This window comes from Argiope bruennichi, chromosome 6, assembly GCF_947563725.1.
Source record: "Argiope bruennichi chromosome 6, qqArgBrue1.1, whole genome shotgun sequence".
Classification (NCBI taxonomy): domain Eukaryota; kingdom Metazoa; phylum Arthropoda; class Arachnida; order Araneae; family Araneidae; genus Argiope; species Argiope bruennichi.
In genome coordinates, this window is record NC_079156.1 from 100,990,275 (window position 1) to 101,008,836 (window position 18,562).

An 18,562-nucleotide genomic window follows, 5' to 3' on the forward strand; every position below is an offset into this window, starting at 1 on the left:
CCCCAAAACAGTTAAAACATCCTTCGCATCTAAAAAATGATTTTTTTTATTGGACAATGAAATGAAAATTCAAATGATTTCTTTCATGGCAATAATCCTAAAGTTTCTCTTATGCGTCAAGAAAAAAAGTAAAATTTTATTTGAAGAGCTATTCAGAATTTAAATATTTGTAAATGTTCATAGTTTATTCAATTTTTTAAAAATTAATTTTATCTACAATGTATCATCAGTTACATTTTTTCTTACATACAGTGAAAGATTATAATGGAAAAATTTTATACAGAAACTTATATCTTATCAATTAAAAATGTTTTGTAATCATTAAAACTCATTTTTTACAGATGAATTTACAAGATAATTTTTTTCCGGTTACATTATTTAAATCAGCACAGCGCATGAGTGTATAGTACTGGATCGACTTAACTTCCATACACTCTCCTAAAAAACATAGAAATAAGAATTAGAAAATTCAGGTTTGGAAACGAGAAACAAAGGATTTAGTAACAATTTGTAAAGATTAAACCATTTTAAATAATTCTGAAATCCAAATAGCTAAAATTGTCCACCAATATAATCTTCTTAACTAGTACAAAATGAAAATTTTAGAAATGGGTCACATTTGTTGGCCTCTGAAAATAATGAGTAATGCTGGCACTATACATTTCTGCGAATACGTTTCAACGTTGGACATTAAATAATTTGTAGGGTCGCATCGCAGAACTTCGATTTATGAGCTCCAAATATCATGTGTCAGACATTAGTGTTAGAAGATGCTTCTGTGGTATAGCCATTAACATCTGAATCAAAGTGAGTATAGACTAACGTTCGTAAGGATTCATTCCTCTGTGTGGGCATTTGTTCATTTTGCCGACGTTAATCAGGTAAATCATCACCTTTTAAGTCTCATTTTTTAACTTAGAAATTCGAGCAGGATAATACTATAAACGCGGAAACTTTTGCAACTTTTTCTTTCGACATAAATTTTTCTACTCAAACCATCAAGCATAGTATATAAATTAATTGGATTAAATATTCATCATATGACTTTGAACAAATCATTTAAATATCGAATATTACTGAACGAATATAAGAAAACAAAATTAAAGTTCACAAAGCTTTTACAACAGTAGCAATCTGTGAGTCGTACCAGAACGTATTGAGCAATTAAACTCACCAACATCTTTGTAAATTTCAAATCTTAAAATCCTACAGTACTGAAAGATCAAACCGTTATAGCTGTATATACACTTTCCCAGAATTATAAAAATTGTTTCATCCTTTTTTTGCCCAAAAAATTTTGAAAGCTATGTGTTTTCGTCTGCACTGTAGGTATATTTTTCCATTAATTTGCACTTTTCAAAAGTTTGCCTTAAATTTTTTGAAGAAGATTTTGATTTTCTCTTAATAAAAATCATTGATTTGATTTGTGCTTTTAGTTTGAGTTTTGACCCGTAAGTTTGGAAAAGTCGAATTCTTGCGAGGCAAAGATGCTTCCTTTTTTGACAAATAAAAAAGTCACACTGGGAGTTCTATCAAAGAAGTAGGTCGTGAAAAAAATTTTGTAATTTGAAGAGCGCGAATTTAAGGTTAATTTGAAAAAGGATTCAAAAGAATTCTATCCAAGAAAACATTGTTTTAAAATTTTGTTTTGTTAAATCATTGAATCTAATTTCTAATGTTTCTTTTTATATCGGAAATGCTTTTCTTCAAGTTGAAATAAATTTGAATAAAAAATATTAAATTCTTTTGGCTTACACGAATATAATACAAATTTAAAATATCTCAATATGTAACTGGATTTGCAGAAAGCTGATGAAATTAAAACAACTTTATCAAATATTACGTCACTCAACATTTATATGACAAACGAATGCTAATTACAAAAAAGACCTTTGGTGGTTCCCTGGTAAATATTACTCAGTTGACTGTGGTCCGCAATGTGTTAATAGTTACCTTTTATTTTAATTCATTGAAGTAAATTTGGAGTAAATTACCGGAAATGAAAAAAAAACGATATTGTACCTCAAAAAAATGCTAATCCAAAGAAATTGTTGAAAGAATTGTGAGCCTAGTTATCTACATAAAGGTACGGTAAAATAATCCTTTGATATTTTAGCACTAAGAAATATGGTCAAATATTCAGAAACATGAAATATACTTTCAAATAATAATTAATAAAATTAGCACCAACTGAATCTGAAGATATGCAAAGATCATTAACTAAATAATAATTATTGTAACTAAAGTTCTTAGTAGTTATGCAATATTTTGCTACAGTTAAAAAAAATTTTAAAATTTCTCTAAATCACCATATTTTGGCTGCAAATCAACTTACTTCGCAAAAGAAACTCCTACTTTATCTTTTTTTTAAAAAATAAAATTGTCAACGACTTTTATAATATCATAGCAATATTGAGCGCATATGCTCCACCAAATTTGTGCTCTCAATATAAGAAAACATATGACACCAAAACAATGCACAACATAATATCAAATTCCCCTTTTAAGACGTTTAAAAATATACTTATATTACTAGGGACAAATACCTTTTCGGTCATTTTTAAAAGAATTGTCCGAAATAAGCAAAATGTAGCTAAGTTGGTAGAGATTTAGAAGTTTAAGATATTTTATTTTGATATTTTTGAAAGTAAAAAAAAAAACTAAAGTATTCACTTTTGGCTTAAAATATCATTTTTTATTTCGTTTTTAGCTGTTACGTATTTAGCTATTACGTATTATGTTCTTACAGCCTGAGTAAAAACTTTAAGTCCAGTAAAAAATTTTGAGAAAATGTAAAAGGAAATAAAAGGGATTCAAATAATATTAATTATTAAAGTTCATTGATAAGAAATAAATGCCATAAACATAATTTGTAAATACATAATTATGAGAAACATGTGGTTATTTAAAAAGCTAGTATTTCTGCCTGAGTAAAAACTTTAAGGCCACCAGTCATTTTTTTAAAAATAAATATAATATAATCGTGTAATTACCATTGCAACTACTAGCTTGTGACAACGCTGCAATTTTCATATTTGACATACGTTTCTTCGAAGTATTGGTGATCTTTGTGAAGATGGCGAAAAGTAAGAAGTTAACTGATCGTAAAAGAGGACAGATCGAAGCTTTGTCTTCAACAGGAATGAGTAGTCGTGCTATTGCGATAAAGATAGGAAGATCAAAGACTGTAGTCAACATTTTTTTTTAAAATTGAAAGACAATTATGGTAAAAAAAATACTGGGAGAAGACCTAAAGCTTTGTCTTCGCGTGATGAAAGAAGAGTTTGCCAACTTGCATCTACTGTAAATTACTCAACCAGGAAACTGATTCCGACGACAGGTTTAAAAATTTGTCAAAAAACGATTTATAACACAATTAGAAGGTCAGGTAGGTTCACTTATACAGCAAAATTGACTAAGCCTCAGTTACTGCAGAGACACAAAATGGAGCGTTTGAACTTTGACGAGAAAGTCATGACCTGGGACAACCAATGGATAGAAATTATTTTTTCTGACGAAAAAAAAAATGGAATTTGGATGGACCAGATGGCTGGAATTTCTACTGGCATGATATAAGAAATGAAAAAGAAATATTCTCCAAGTGCCAATTAGGTGGAGGGTCTGTAATGACTTGGGGCTGGTTTGCTTACAATGGTGTGGGCTCAATTGCATTCGTTTCAGGTAAAATGAATTCACAAGGATACCAAAATGTCCTAACAAATCGTCTTTTGTCAAATGCTGAATGTCTTGCTGGAGAAAATTGGAAATATCAGTAAGACAATGCATCGATCCATCCGAGTAACAGCACAAAAAAATTGGTTCCAAGTCAACAATGTTGAAACTGTGAAATGGCCAGCTAGATCATCTGACTTCAACCCAATCGAGAACCTTTGGGGTGACTTAGCAAGAAAGTTTATGCAAATGGGAGACAATTTACATCAACAACAGAGCTGAAATCTACTATCGAAGATGAATGGTATAAAACCGACCCCACTCTTTGTCAAAACCTCGTTTCATCCATCTAAACAAGAATATTTGAAGTAATTCGAAGAAATGGCTCCTACACAACCTTCTAAGAATTTGTAATTTTTTTCTTATATGTTATTTTCTATGTTGGCCTTAAAGTTTTTACTCAGGCTCAAATATTCATCTGTGTGTTCTGTAATATTTTCTAATAATAAAATATTTGCAAATTAATTTTTCTACTTTTTTTACTTTTATTTAAGCTCAACAATTATCAATAAAATGGTATTTTAATTCCTCAGTTTATATGTTTCCATTTTCTCAAAAAATGTTACTGGCCTTAAAGTTTTTACTCAGGCTGTATATCTGCATTTCTGTTTAAAACATATTAAAGCTGCTTTAGAATCTAAAATGTCGCGTCTTTATTTTTAGATCATAAAATAAAATTTAGGGTTTTCACTGAAAAGCACTTTTTCTATCTAGTCAAATATTTTAATAGTCAGTAGAAGCGTCAGCAGGCCAATAGTTCTATTTAAAGAAATCTTATTATATCCTTCAATCCTAGTTAAACTATTTTGCAATCTAGATTTACTATTTAGAAACAGCTGTTAAAATTAAACAACGATTTTAAATTTCAGCTAAATCCGGTTATTGCGTCTGTTTAAACAGCTATCAGCTTGTCAACTACATTCTTTTCGTGCTTCTGAAAAAATCGGAATAAGTGTGTAAAAGCAAAAGTGTATGTAATAGTGATTTTCATTAAACAAGGATGCATTATTGAAACGTGCGTTGACTATTTGTTTTGAAGCGAAAACTCTTTAAAACGCATCGCTTATGTTGCGGTAGTTGAAAATAACATATGTAGTAGCAAATAATTCGGTCGCAAATTTGCTACAATTAGAATATTCTGAATGCTATCGTAAAATCCAATGATTCTTGAGCAGTTTGATTTTAAAGCTATATTCTAATATTTATATAATAGAGATCTTTTCAGAAGCAATTTTGTCCAAAAAAAGCAGTTATAAAGTATGCAAAAAGTCGTCAAAGAATAAGCATAAATTGCATATTACAAGAGTATGATAATTAAATTTAAAACGAATTCGGGGAAAAAAAACCAAACGATATTCTCGTTTTCCTTTGTGGTGCGAGATTATTTATTAAAAATAAGAAACCAAACGATAAATTAGTAGAGCTATCTGAAAGTGACGTCACTTAATAGAAATGCAGAACAAAACGAAATCTAAAATTTGAATATCGTATTTTAATATTTATGCATCATGAATTTCATTTCCATATGCATTTACCATTTCAAAACAAACATAGTCATCTTTTTTAACGAATTTATAAACTGTGTATGAGTATTTATATAATAGGGAGTTATTTTTAAGTATTATTTTGAAAACGCATTTATTAGATCTTATTTCTACTTTCAATACCAGATTCATGAGATTTTCTTTTTAAATGCAATCAAATCAATTTCTAGAAACTAAAATTCAATTTGTAAGATAAGTAGTAATTTTATGTTCATGATGATGTGTGAGTGTTACTAGGTGTCGTCGATGCTCATGAAAAGAACTCAAACTCAATAAATAAATGCTCATTTAGCGGACTGTAATTCACTCTTAACCCACACTCAATAATTTGACGAGCGCCGATGGTACACACATCTCTTCCCGGCTGCTCGCACTCAACTGACTGTTTACATAAGAACACGTTTTTCATACAGATGGCGCGACGGTAGTATGCGCAGATACAGTAGGATTATTATGTTCTTGTAGATTTCAAAAATTGTTTTCATTTCTAGGCTCCCATTTCCATAAATAACAACATTTAATGAAGTGAGTAAATACATTTCACGGATATTAAAATGAATGAAGGGCCTAATTTACCCAATGAATCCAGCGTTGCAAAGAGCTGTAATCAGAAGAATACTCCGTTTCCCAAGGATCTTAGAGAATCAGATGCATCTGCAATTACAAAAAAACATAAAAGTAAGTTTTCATTAATTTAGAAAGTAATTTTTCTTAATGAAACACCAAAAAATTAATTACCGAAGCTATTTATACTGCTAATACGTACAGACTTACAGGTATACGATTTATACACGATATATGCAACATACAGTGGTGGCCAAAAGTGTGGACATTTTTTGAAAGTTTCACGTTTTTCAAATTTGCATGCTTGTAAAATATATTAATTTTTACTTATATACAAATATTTATATATCAAATTGAAGGTAATTTAATGTAGAATTTAATAACAAAAACAGTATTACAATATCTGTATTACAAAAAACGTTACTCTCATTTTAGTAAAATCTATCTTGGATTTGCATTTTTTTAAAGTGATACTTACACAATCAATACTTAGTAATATAACCCTTATTTTTTAAGACAGCTTCACAGCGTCTTTTCATCGAGTGAATGAGTGTTTGGAGTTCATTTTTCGTAATCACATGGTGCCAAGAATCAATTATAGATTCAATAAATTGTCTTTTATTGGATGGACGTTTTTTTCGTACAAGAATTTTCAAACGTCGCCACAAATTTTCAACTGGATTGAGATCAGGGCTGTTTCCTGGCCATGGTAATACATCTATGCCTTTATTTTGAAACCATGCTTTGCATACTTTTGCTGTGGCATGGAGCTGAATCCTGCTGAAAAATAAATGGTGCTTTGTTGGGGAAGAAATCCCTGATGGAAGGTATCAATTTTGATTCCAGGACAGTTTCGATGTATTTTTTGGCATTCAGGATGCCGTCAATCACTTGAATTCGGCCCACACCATCTGCAGACATACATGCCCAAATCATGGCATTTGTTGTTGATTTTATAGTTGCTTCAATGTAATCAGGATGAAGCACTTCACCTACTCTACGTCTCGCGTATTTTCTACCATCACTACCAAAGAGCGATATTTTAGTCTCATCGCTCCAGATTACTTGCTTCCATTGATTTTCTGACCATTTAATGTGTTCTTTTGCCCACTTAACTCATTTTTCGCGTTGCTTTTGATTTAAATATGGTTTTTTCCTTGGAATTCTAGCTTGTAGTCCAAATCCTGATAATCTTCTTCTTATTGTTCTTGAACTTACTGCAATACCCGCTGCATTCATTTCACATCTAATGGCATCTGATGAAATTTTTCTATCTTGAAGGCATAGCCATTTAATTTTTCTATCGGCAGTAGCACTTGTGCATTCTTTTCGGCCTGATTTGGCCTTATATTCCACTGATTTCGTTTTTTCATAATGTAAACAGAACTTTCATACACCAGAACAAGTCAATGAACCACCAACTTGTCTTGCAATTTCAGTATAAGAGAGACCATTTTCTCTCAATATGACAATTCCGCTTCTTTTTGTAGATGTCCAATCAGTTCTTGTTGGTGACATTGTTTAAAATTAGTTTAATTAAAAAAAAGGACTTAAAATATTCATAAACAGCAATACTCTATTTAATTGTACTAGTATGCATCATTCTGCAAAATATTTCAACAACAATAACTCTTTCGCCATCCAAATAACCTAAACTATAGTTACAGACATTTAACTGGTCCTCAGAACAGTGTTTGTGATTAGCTAGTACGCTTTTATTACAAAACACGTCATTATTCAAAATTATTTGTGTTTGTTTGCTCTACTAAAATGAGCGTAACTTTTTTTGTAATACAGATATTGTAATACTGTTTTTGTTATTAAGTGTTACATTAAATTACCTTCAATTTGATATATAAACATTTGTATTTAAGTGAAAATTAATATATTCTACAAGCACGCAAAGTAGAAAAACATGAAACTTTCAAAAAATGTCCACACTTTTGGCCACCATTGTATATATCTTGTGGATACATGCTCAATAATTATGTCATTATGCATCTTAGTAAGATGAAAATGAAATCTTTATGAATAATTTTCTTTATGGAATTTTATTATGAATTATTATTGAAAATTATTAATTATTATCAAAAATATTAATCAGCCTCTTATAGTGTGATGGAAATATCTCTTTTTAAATCTTTTATAAATTATAAGAAGTATAAAAGTTTCGGAGAATATTTTCCCGAAACTCTGCCATGTATTTTCCTCTCGATGCTATGGAAATTTGGTGAGGGTGTGCCAGCTCAGGTGTCATCCTCCTCATCTGACCGTGGTTCAAAATTACGAGGTCCGTCCCAAAATAAGCGTAGTGTTGCTTTAAAACAGAACGTTAATATAACTATAACTAAACTAAATTATCACGCACTTTCTAATAGTTTGCACTCTTCCCTTACTCATAAAAATTTAAGACCTTGGGTAAGGCTGAGAATACCATGAGTGCTCAGATGTTTATCTGGCAATAAGAGTTTTCCACCTTTTGGAATATTGAAGAAACTCGAGTATGCATTTTAGATACCTTTTTCTCGAGAATTTGAAACCAAACTAAGGCACAAAGCTGCAAATTTAGTCACAAGCTAGTATATGCTCAACTCCATTTCTACGAGACGCTGCGTTTTTGAGTTATCGTGTTTACATGTGAATGTACTATCTACAGACATTTAACCGTTGACGGATTTATTTCATTTCAGGTAGATTAGCGATTAGATGTTAAATATGTCTACCAAACTTAATCCATCTAGTTTTTATATTTTGCAGTTATATTATTTTTTTGCACTCAATCAGCAAACCGAAATTTCCTATATGTGGATTTCACTCCAAATTTATGAGAAATTCACAATTTAAAAAAAAAAAAAAAAACATGTTTTGATTTGATCTTTCTATCTCAGAGGATTCTTGAGGTTGCGGTGGCCTGGTGGTAAGGTCTCGGTTTCGGAATCGGAGGGAAACCCGATTCCACCGAAACACCGTCGTGTATGCGGGTCGGATGCACGTTAAATCAGTAGGGGACAGCCGTCCTCCCGTTGGTATAGAGAAGTTTGGAGAGTGAGGTGTCAGCTCAGATTTAGTCCTAGTCATCTGACAGTGGTTCAAAATGGCGTTTCAAAACGGCCTTATTATTGCTTAAAACGAACCGTTAATAAAATGATTTGAACTCAAAGGAGTTCTTGATAAAATGATATTTTATAAAACGGCTGGGAATTCAGCCGCTTGATATTAGAGTATTGCATTGGAAATGATGACAAATAAAAAGTCTCCAAAAATTGGGTCCGACAAAAGGAAAGGTTTAATTTAAACACAATTTATTAAGTGGAAATAAAATTGAGCACATGATGAACTATTTACAGATATGACGGAGATAACTTATAAAAACATAAACGGTCATTACAGGACCTGAGACCAGTACCGAACCAAAACATCTTACAAACAAAATGACACGTATTTATATCATGTCTTAATTCTAAAATTTGTATATTAGCTACAGTCGCCAGGTTAAATAAATGTCAGATACGATACCGATTAAATAGTTAAATGTTTAATGTCACGTGAAGTGATTTACTCATACTAATGACGCACAACAGCAGGTTCAAAATGCATTGCATCATTTTTCAATAAAGTACGGGAGACAAAATAATTTGGAATTTATAACCTTAATGTCGAAATTTCCTAACTGTTCTTGAGTTATGCTCATAAACTTTCAGACAGGCATTCCAGCTTTGTGGAAGTGATCTTCCAGGAAACATGTCTTATTATTACTTGTGCATTATTAACTGCATATGAACTTAGAAATGAGTTATCATTTATTTCTTAGTGTATGAAGTAGAACATTACATATAAATATAAGAAAAATGTATGGTAGTTTTTTTCTAAAGATGAAAAAAATGAGATCATTTCATTTCCTAATTCTAAAAATAACTCAATGGTTCTTTTTGTCTGTAAATATAAATATTGTTACAAATTTGTAATTTTGCTACATGGCACGAATAGTATCAGCCTGGGAAAAACCGTTAAAACCCTGTGTAAGATCTGCCCTGTGCGTCAATGAACTCAGAGCTTGGCGATAGACAGCGAGCATTTGGCGGCCTGGCGATGAATTTGGCGAGTTTGGCGACTAAATGGATCATACTGGAAAGTTCGAGAAGTTTCATGATCCATCCAGTAGGAAACAAGATACACTCAGATACGTCCTGATTGGTCTGGAGATTCTAGCCCCGCCTCCCGGAGCTATAAAAGACAGACACTCTGAAGCTGGAGGGAAGTGGTGTGTATTGTCAAAAGTCGTGTGTGAGAGCAGTAGGAGTCGCCGACAAAATAAGATTTTGAGAGGATTAGACAGCAAGCAAGCTGCTGAACTAGCGATTAAATGTGTTGCGATTGATTAGCGGTATTTGTAGAAGAAAAATTTTGTAACAATATTATTTATCTTCACGACTAGAAACCACTCTCTGAGCGTAGAAATTCCCATTTCAGATATGTGGCAATCACTGCTTCAATGTCGTTACATAGTGACGCTATTAGAATTCTTCGTGTTCTTTGAGATAGATGCTTATAGACTGGCAACGAGTATGAGCGTTGTGGCAATGGTGAACAATACTGCTGCCAACTCAAGGAAAAATTTTAATTTGACCTTTGGATCTTGTCCTATAAATGAATCTATTGCTGCCGAATCTTCACTTCCAAATGTAAGTATGAATTTAGCATGATAATATTAGTCGGATTTTTCCTAATTACTCTTCATAAGATATTGTGAAATGTTGAATTAAAATCAACAAAAAAATATTTCGTTCATATTTAGGATATTTATAAACAAAGTGTCATTTCCAAAATGTTATTTTCCTCTCTTATTTCTTAATTGAAATCATTTCCCATGAGATCTGCCTTGTTATTTTGCTTAGAAAATAACTAAATTTTATTTAGTTTGTCAGATTTAGCATAATGCAGTCAATCCATATGCCATAATCATGATGTAAGTCTTGTTGAATGTTCATCATGAGATATCATAATCATGGATATATTAAAGTCATTTTTGTCGTATGTCATAATGTGATGTCATAGTCTTGAAAACAAATAATGCTCGTATTAATTAACAACTGCCTTCATGTGTTTTAAGTCGTGGTATCTAATTATTTTCCCATTCCATCAAGTTTTATCTTAAAATAATTTTCTAATTGAAATTGTAGATCAGCATTTAACCTACTTAATAGACTCTTTTATAGAAATTTATAAAATAAAAATATTGATATCCTTAACGATTATTATCTTGCTGTTATTTATGTTAACTTCACAGAGTCTCATTAGAAAGTACATTCTATAATATTAGAAATAATCATAATATTGAAAATAATATTATTTTGACATACTATAATTCTACAACCATATGAAACTGTAGGTATTAGCAAATATTATCTATAAAATCTATACAAATGCAAACATATACTAATACAGGCTGGTTATAAAATAACTACTCCTATTTAAAAGCATATGTTAAATAAAAATCAATTTGCTTAGGAAGCCTAGTGAGGTAGACGCGAAAAGAATCTGCAGCAGTAATTTATCCTCAAGAGTCACCGATAATAAAAAATTTAGCGTTATCTTAGCTAAAATAAGTAAAACAAAATTATAAAGAAATCACAGAGAATGAGTTATGCAATATTTTATTTTTGTTCGATTGCTAAAAATGCACACAGAGGAAAGAAAACATACCGTGTGAAAAATACACTATCTGCTAATAAGTAATTGGACACCTGTGATGAAAGAGATAAATACTATTTATTCATATTCAATAGTTGGTAGAGTCTTCACCTGAGGCAATTGTATCTTTATCCCACTGGGGCATGCTTTCCACATGTGTTTGGATGATAAATAGTGGTATTTTCTTCCAATCGGCTTGGAGAAGACATGTAAGTTCTTTCACTGACTTTGGAAGGTTGCTGCACTCCTTAATTCGGCGATCCAACTCGTCCCAGAGATTTACTAAAGAGTTCAAGTTTGTACTGTGAGCTGGTCAGTCCAGTTGGTTCATTCCATTATCATCATACCAATTCATGGTGGACCTTGCGACATGACAAATGGCTTTGTCATCCTGCAATCCAATGATCCAACCCATAAAATTTCCACAGCACTGGATTATCCATAAAAGTGGAGTAAGAGGTGGCGTTGAGCTAACAATGAATTGGGATCAAGGCTCCCGGACCACAGCACGAGGATCATCCCCAGACGATAATTCCATCTCCTCCACATTTTATTATTACCATAATGCGAATGCATGCCAAACTCAGACTCTGTTGTCCGATTGGTAGAGATTAACCCTTGATTCCTCACTACGAAGAAACTGTTTTCACTTATCTAATGTCCAATTTCAATATGTCTTTCACCACATCAACCAAAAAGGGCGATTGGATTTTGTAGTCAAAGGCATATGGATGGCAGCACGACCATGGAAATCAAGCAAATGTACTTCATTGCGAATGGTATTTATCAAAAAAACAATCTTGGATGCTTGTTGGAACTCCTAGAGTATATGGGCCATCGGTTTGGTGCGGTTTTACCCAATTTCTTTCGACTGCACTTGTCAGCCTCTATCTCTTAATTTCGTGGGTCTGTCGGATCGAAACACATTTCCAAAATCACCACCCACCTTCAACTTCTTAATCACAAAAGTCACTGTCGATTTTGGAATGCTTAACTCACTAGATTTGTCCTTTAAGGATCGGTCATTTCTATGATATAGGATGATCAGAGGCCGGGATAGCCTGGTTGGTAGAGCATCGGATTCGCGTCCCTTAGGTTGCGAGTTCGAACCCCGCCGGGCCGAAGATTCCCCGCGTGCTTGGTGGCTGACGCGCGTTAAATCTGTCGTGGTCACAAAGTCCTGGATCAGGGGTGATCGTTATCTGATTCAGGTCTAAATTACGATCTGTGGTTGAGTGAATGAAATGCGTGAATGAAGTCCACCCCGTAAAAAGGGTTGTGACGTGTGTGTAGCTAAGTCGTACACTTGGCCCTAGATGGCGCTACTATTGAAACAAGAGGCGTTCCCCATTGAGGCTTAAATCGGCTGTCTTCGACAGCGGGCTTGTCCATGGCAAGTGCCATTCGAAACAACAACAGGATGATCACGCTTTTCTCAAAGTCAGACAGCTCACAAAATTCGTGGTATCCCGCATGGGACTAATGCCAATGCTGTTTTCTACACGATATTTAAGTACAGAAGGCGGGATGTAGATCCGGAGGATCTCAGATATCCTCATTTGTATGGGTGTTCAGAAACTTATCGGTAGATAGTGTATTTTATTGCAAATCAACATCGGGATTTCCTAAGTCATTTGCAATATTTATGTTATGCCATACTCTGCTATGTGAAACAAAATATTGCATTTTTTTTTCATTTTGTGGAATTTATTCCACTATATCTTCCACAGCTTGCATATTAAATTTCATTTTATACCACTCATTTCTTTATGCTGTAAATGTTTTCAAACACATAAGGGCGTTTTATGACAATCCTGTATTGCATATGTCTGTTCATAAATATCAAGAAAATCGTGAAATACTTCCCCTAGCTTCCTTTTTGTTTCTTTGCCATTGTTTTCCACATCAGCTGCAAAAAAAAGTCAATCAATCAGTATAAGGATAAGTCATATCACTGACTCTCCGACCCACCCGAAGGCACACGGATAAAGAAATGACCGGACCGCCGCAACAGCAACACTGGCGGGAACTGTGATTGAGTCCAAAGGGTCATATCCGGCCACGGTACAACCCTTCCCGAAGGAAGTACGTCACGTCATCGATGGGAGGAACCAGATCCCCCACCTTTTTGTGTACCCGCTAGGGTGGGGTGATCCAACCACCATACCGGAATCATCTCACCCTCACTTGGAGGTGCTCCCCGAGGGAATATTGGTATGAGGAGAAACAATATTAATTTATAAGCATGCACTGAATCAATAACGAGGTGACAAATTGGTGAGATAAAGCACAAATTAGCTATTTATTTCAAGCAAAAATTTTTAATATCGCTCCCACGATCATCTTGAAAGCCAGAAAAACTTAAAGGAAGAATGACGGAATGCGAGTCCTATTTTGATGAATATCTTTCATTACATTAACTTAATGGCAGTTACATGATCAAGGAGGCGGAAATTTTCGTAGCTGTAAACTAAACGGAATCGTATTTCCTATGAAAGCTTTTAAATGGAAAAAAAATTGAACAACTAGGAATGTATGAGAGTGTTAAGAAGAAAAACTAAGCCTTGTCTGAGAAGAAGAATTTCGTACTGAAACGCTGTTTCATCAATTTAGTTTGAATGCACGCCAAAATTTATTAAGATTCTGAAAGATAATTCAAATTTTTAAATTAGCATCATTGAAATTCTTGCAGTTACAAGTACATTTAACTAGTTTACACGGATAAAAGTCTGAAATATATGATGAAAAAAAATTCTTCGTTAAAAGTGAAACAGAACTCTTTCGGAATGTAAGTTTAAAAACCGTAGCTAGAAACAAAGTAAAAAATAGTTTTAAAATATTTGCTTTGTATCACCGTTACAAAGTAATTTAAATGTAAGCATTTTAGTATCGAATTATACAAATTCGGTGTTTTTGTTGTTGTTTTTAATGGCACTTGCCATGCACAAGCTCGCTGACGAAGTTGGCGATTTTAAGCCAAGGGAGCGTCTCTTGTTTTTAGTAGCGCCAACTCGGGCCAAGAGTACGTCTTAGCTACTCACACATCTCATTCGCTTGCACAACCCCTTTTTACAGGGGGGCACATTCACACATCGAACGGAGGAAGAACAACCATGCCCGTATCGGGACTCGAACCCAGGACGCCCAGAACACGGGGAAGGCGCGCTACCCCTATGCCAGGACGCCGGCATACAAATTTGTAGTTGATGATAATGATTTCTATAATTAGCAGAAATTATTAATGAAATATTCATATAGAAATTTATTTTATAAGTATTTAATCTATTTTAACTCAAATAAAATTACATTAAAGTATTGATTTATCACATAATAAAGAATTAATTTAACTTTTGAGATGTAAATAAAGAGTTCATAAGAGGTAATTATAATTTTAAGGAAAGAACTTTAAAAATATAATTTTCATATGAAAATGTCATGTGACTACATAATATTTTTTTATAATATGATCTATTAATTCGGAATATCATATTCGTACATTTCGCCTTATTTTATAAATAAAAATTACGTCTAGCATTCTTCCAGGGCTGTATAACAAGTATCCCACTTTTGGCCAGGAGAAACGTTACTTACGTGACGAAATTTGGATCCTAATTCCCTTCAAAGTAGGTCCCTTGCGCCATCACACATTAAGCCCACCAATCCTTCCACTGCCGAAAACATTCCTGGAAGTCTTCTTTTGGGATGGTGTTCATTTTCGTTATCGCATTCTGCATTATATCTTCGCTGTTCTCAAAATAGGATCCTTTCAATGGCATCTTCAATTTCGGAAACAACTAGAAATCGCAAGGAGCCATATCTGGGGTATAGAGAGGTTGGGAGATGACTGAAATTCCGTGTTTTGCAAAGAATTGGATCAGGTATGACGAATGAGCCGGAGCTATGTTATAATGCAATTTGCCAGTTTTTCTTCTTCCAGAGATCTGCTATTTTGCTCCGAGCTGCATCTCTGAGTCGGCGTAGAACTTTGTGATAATACTCTTTTGTCACTGTTTGTCCTTCCGGTGCGTATCAGTATTGCATTCGTGATCGTCTGCAAAGATGTGAGGTCCTTTTTGCATCGGTTAAACCACTGCTTCCCTTTTTTTTTATCTCAATAGCATCGTTACCGAACACTTGCTGAATCTTACGAATTGTTTTCCTTTGAGAATCACTAAGCTTTTGGCGAAATTTGATGCAGTTTCTTTGCTCAACACCTTCAGTTATCTTGAGAGAAATCAAAAATCTCATGACAGCACCTTACTCAGGGACCAGTAAGCAGCGACTGACGCACCCGAATAAGGGGGGGAAAAATCAAGCATGCACATTTAGTTATCTACAGGGTGGTCCAAAAAAAACTTCCCCTATATATGCAGCCCTAGCGGCCTATCCGCTCAACCAATCGAACCAAAATTTCAGACATGGTTGTTTGAAGGTATGCGCTGGAGATTGTGATGATACTAAACAACGCAGAGCTCACGGTTACTGTTACAGTGAGAGAATTTTGAAATTTTCGAATGGCAACACCCACTTTTTCCTTGCTCAAATTGATCGGCGTATTGAAAAACCACAAATGGCGTTGGAACGATTAGCGTGTGACAAAAATTGCCGCCGTAAAGCATTTGCAAAGAAGAGAATTATAAAGGACTGATGACAACACAGAGAGGAAAGAGAAAAAAAAGTTTTTATTGGAATGGAAAGTTATAATTACATGTTTTCAACGTGTTCACCTTCGCAGGCGACAACGCATTGCATTCGGGAGATTGTGGACAACAATGCCGAACGTAACATGAAAGGAGGAATCTGCATAACTTCAAGTGTTATGGCATCTTGCAATTCTGACACATCTCGTGGACTAGGCGTGTACACCTTAGATTTCAGATAACCCCAGAACCAGAAATCCATAGGAGTGAGTCGGGGGATCACGGTGGCCACGAAACTGCAAAGTTACTAGAGATTACTCTATCACCAAAGTGTTGTTGCAGCACTGGTCGAACACATTGGGCGACGAGTGGAGGAGCTCCATCTTGCATCCATACAATGTCCCTAATGACATTTCGTTGCTGCAATTCAGGAATAACGGAATTCTGCAACAATGTCAGAATTGCAAGATGCCATAACACGTGAAGTTATACAGATTCCTCCTTTCGTGTTACGTTCGGCATTGTTGTCCACAATCTCCCGAATGCAATGCGTTGTCGCCTGCGAAGGTGAACACGTTGGAAACCTGTAATTATAACTTTCCATTCCAATAAAAACTTTTTTTCTCATTCCTCTCTGTGTTGTCATTCGTCCTTTATAATGCTCTTCTTTGCAAATGCTTTACGGTGGCAATTTTTGTCACACGCTAATCGTTCCAACGCCATTTGTGGTTTTTCAATACGCCGATCAATTTGAGCAAGGAAAAAGTGGGTGTTGCCATTCGAAAATTTCAAAATTCTCTCACTGTAACCGTAACCGTGAGCTCTGCGTTGTTTAGAATCATCACAATCTCCAGCGCATACCTTCAAACAACCATGTCTGAAATTTTGGTTCGATTGGTTGAGCGGGTAGGCCGCTAGGGTTTCATATATAGGGGAAGTTTTTTTTTTACCACCCTGTACTTCTACTGTGCACAGTGGGGCCGCTCTAGAATCATTATTATAAACAGGAAAATTCAAGGTCGGATACTTTTTAGATAGCTTTTGTATATGTTTAACATTATTTGCATACAATAATGAAATGGGAAAAAAATGTGCTAATACATATAAATACTCATTGTAAAACATTTTCTTAGAATGACGGAGAATTTAATTGGGGTCCTGAAATACAAGGTTACGTATTAGGTGCGGGATTCATGGGATACGTTATAAGCCAGATACCTGGAGGACTACTAGCTGAAGCCTATGGAGCTAAGATTACCATTGTTGGTGGACTTTTTCTCTCGTCTATGGCTCATATACTTTGTCCATTTGCAGCTTGGCACAGCAGCTACTTAATGATTGCCATGCAATTGCTGAGAGGTGTGGGCCAGGTAATTTTTTTTTAATATAGCTACTGAACAAATGAAATGTACATGAAAATGGTAGTAATTTGTTGATACCAGAGATTAAATACTACTAGATGAGGAAAATGAGAATTGTATAATCTAAAGAGCATATCAAAATGTCATTTATAAATTTTAAAAGTAAACCAGTTTTAGATGCAAAATATTTTAATTAGTATACAGAAATGAATTTTTTTTGCAATAGGATATGGGATCTCAAATGCAAAGAATGACCACTACACTACTTCATGGCAAGGAATTAAAAAAGTAATGATAAACTAGGTAAATTGTATGAAAAGAGTTTAATAGATTGTAAATTACTCTGAAATACAAATGCATAGAAATACTACAATACGAATGCATAGAAACTCTATAATTTAAAGCACGTATTTCTCAGATAGCAAGTCATATGAATGCTTACTTTATTTACTCTAAAAGTTTGTTGATACAGCTTCTATTTACCATTGGATTTGTCATTCCTTTGAAATATTCAACTCTATATATGTCACCTCTTTGCGTTTGAAATCCCAAGTTCTATTAATAACTTATTTATTTCTGTATGATTTACTTACTATTGAAATAAGTGAACAATTTTTTAAGGTGTACGTACACACTTGAAGATTTTTTTTTTAATTTTACTTTAAAAATCCAGTTTTTTCACAGAAGGTTATTAATATATGTTTAAACTCATTTCAGTGAGAAAAAACCATATTATACTAATTATTAATTAATTAAATAATATTTAATGAGCTAATTAGCATGTTTTTTGAAACATGATATCTTAAATTCTAATTTGTACGGACACACAATTCTAGTTGGAAATGATGCCTAATATGAGTCTTCATGTTGTCTGCCTCAAACAATTTATAAAAATGTATAGTTTTTTTAAACAACTTTTTCATCAACGATAAATAGAAAAAGCGAGATTTTTTCTGTAATTTTAAGTTTTAAACAGCTATTAAACATTTATTTCTATAAATATAACTTTGATTGAGGCACAAAACATCCG

At 33.6% G+C, this 18,562-nt stretch overlaps 1 protein-coding gene across 1 annotated transcript in view; it reads left to right on the plus strand.

Annotated features, from left to right (window-relative positions):
* The window catches only part of LOC129971868 (putative inorganic phosphate cotransporter), a 65,911-nt gene that overhangs the window by 31,801 nt on the left and 15,548 nt on the right, over nucleotides 1-18,562 (plus strand). Inside the window, exons 2-4 of the mRNA XM_056085845.1 lie at nucleotides 5,768-5,954; nucleotides 10,311-10,522; nucleotides 17,305-17,541. Coding sequence (XP_055941820.1) covers nucleotides 5,831-5,954; nucleotides 10,311-10,522; nucleotides 17,305-17,541 — 573 coding nt within the window. The 5' untranslated portion in view covers nucleotides 5,768-5,830. The remainder of the gene's footprint in view (nucleotides 1-5,767; nucleotides 5,955-10,310; nucleotides 10,523-17,304; nucleotides 17,542-18,562) is intronic.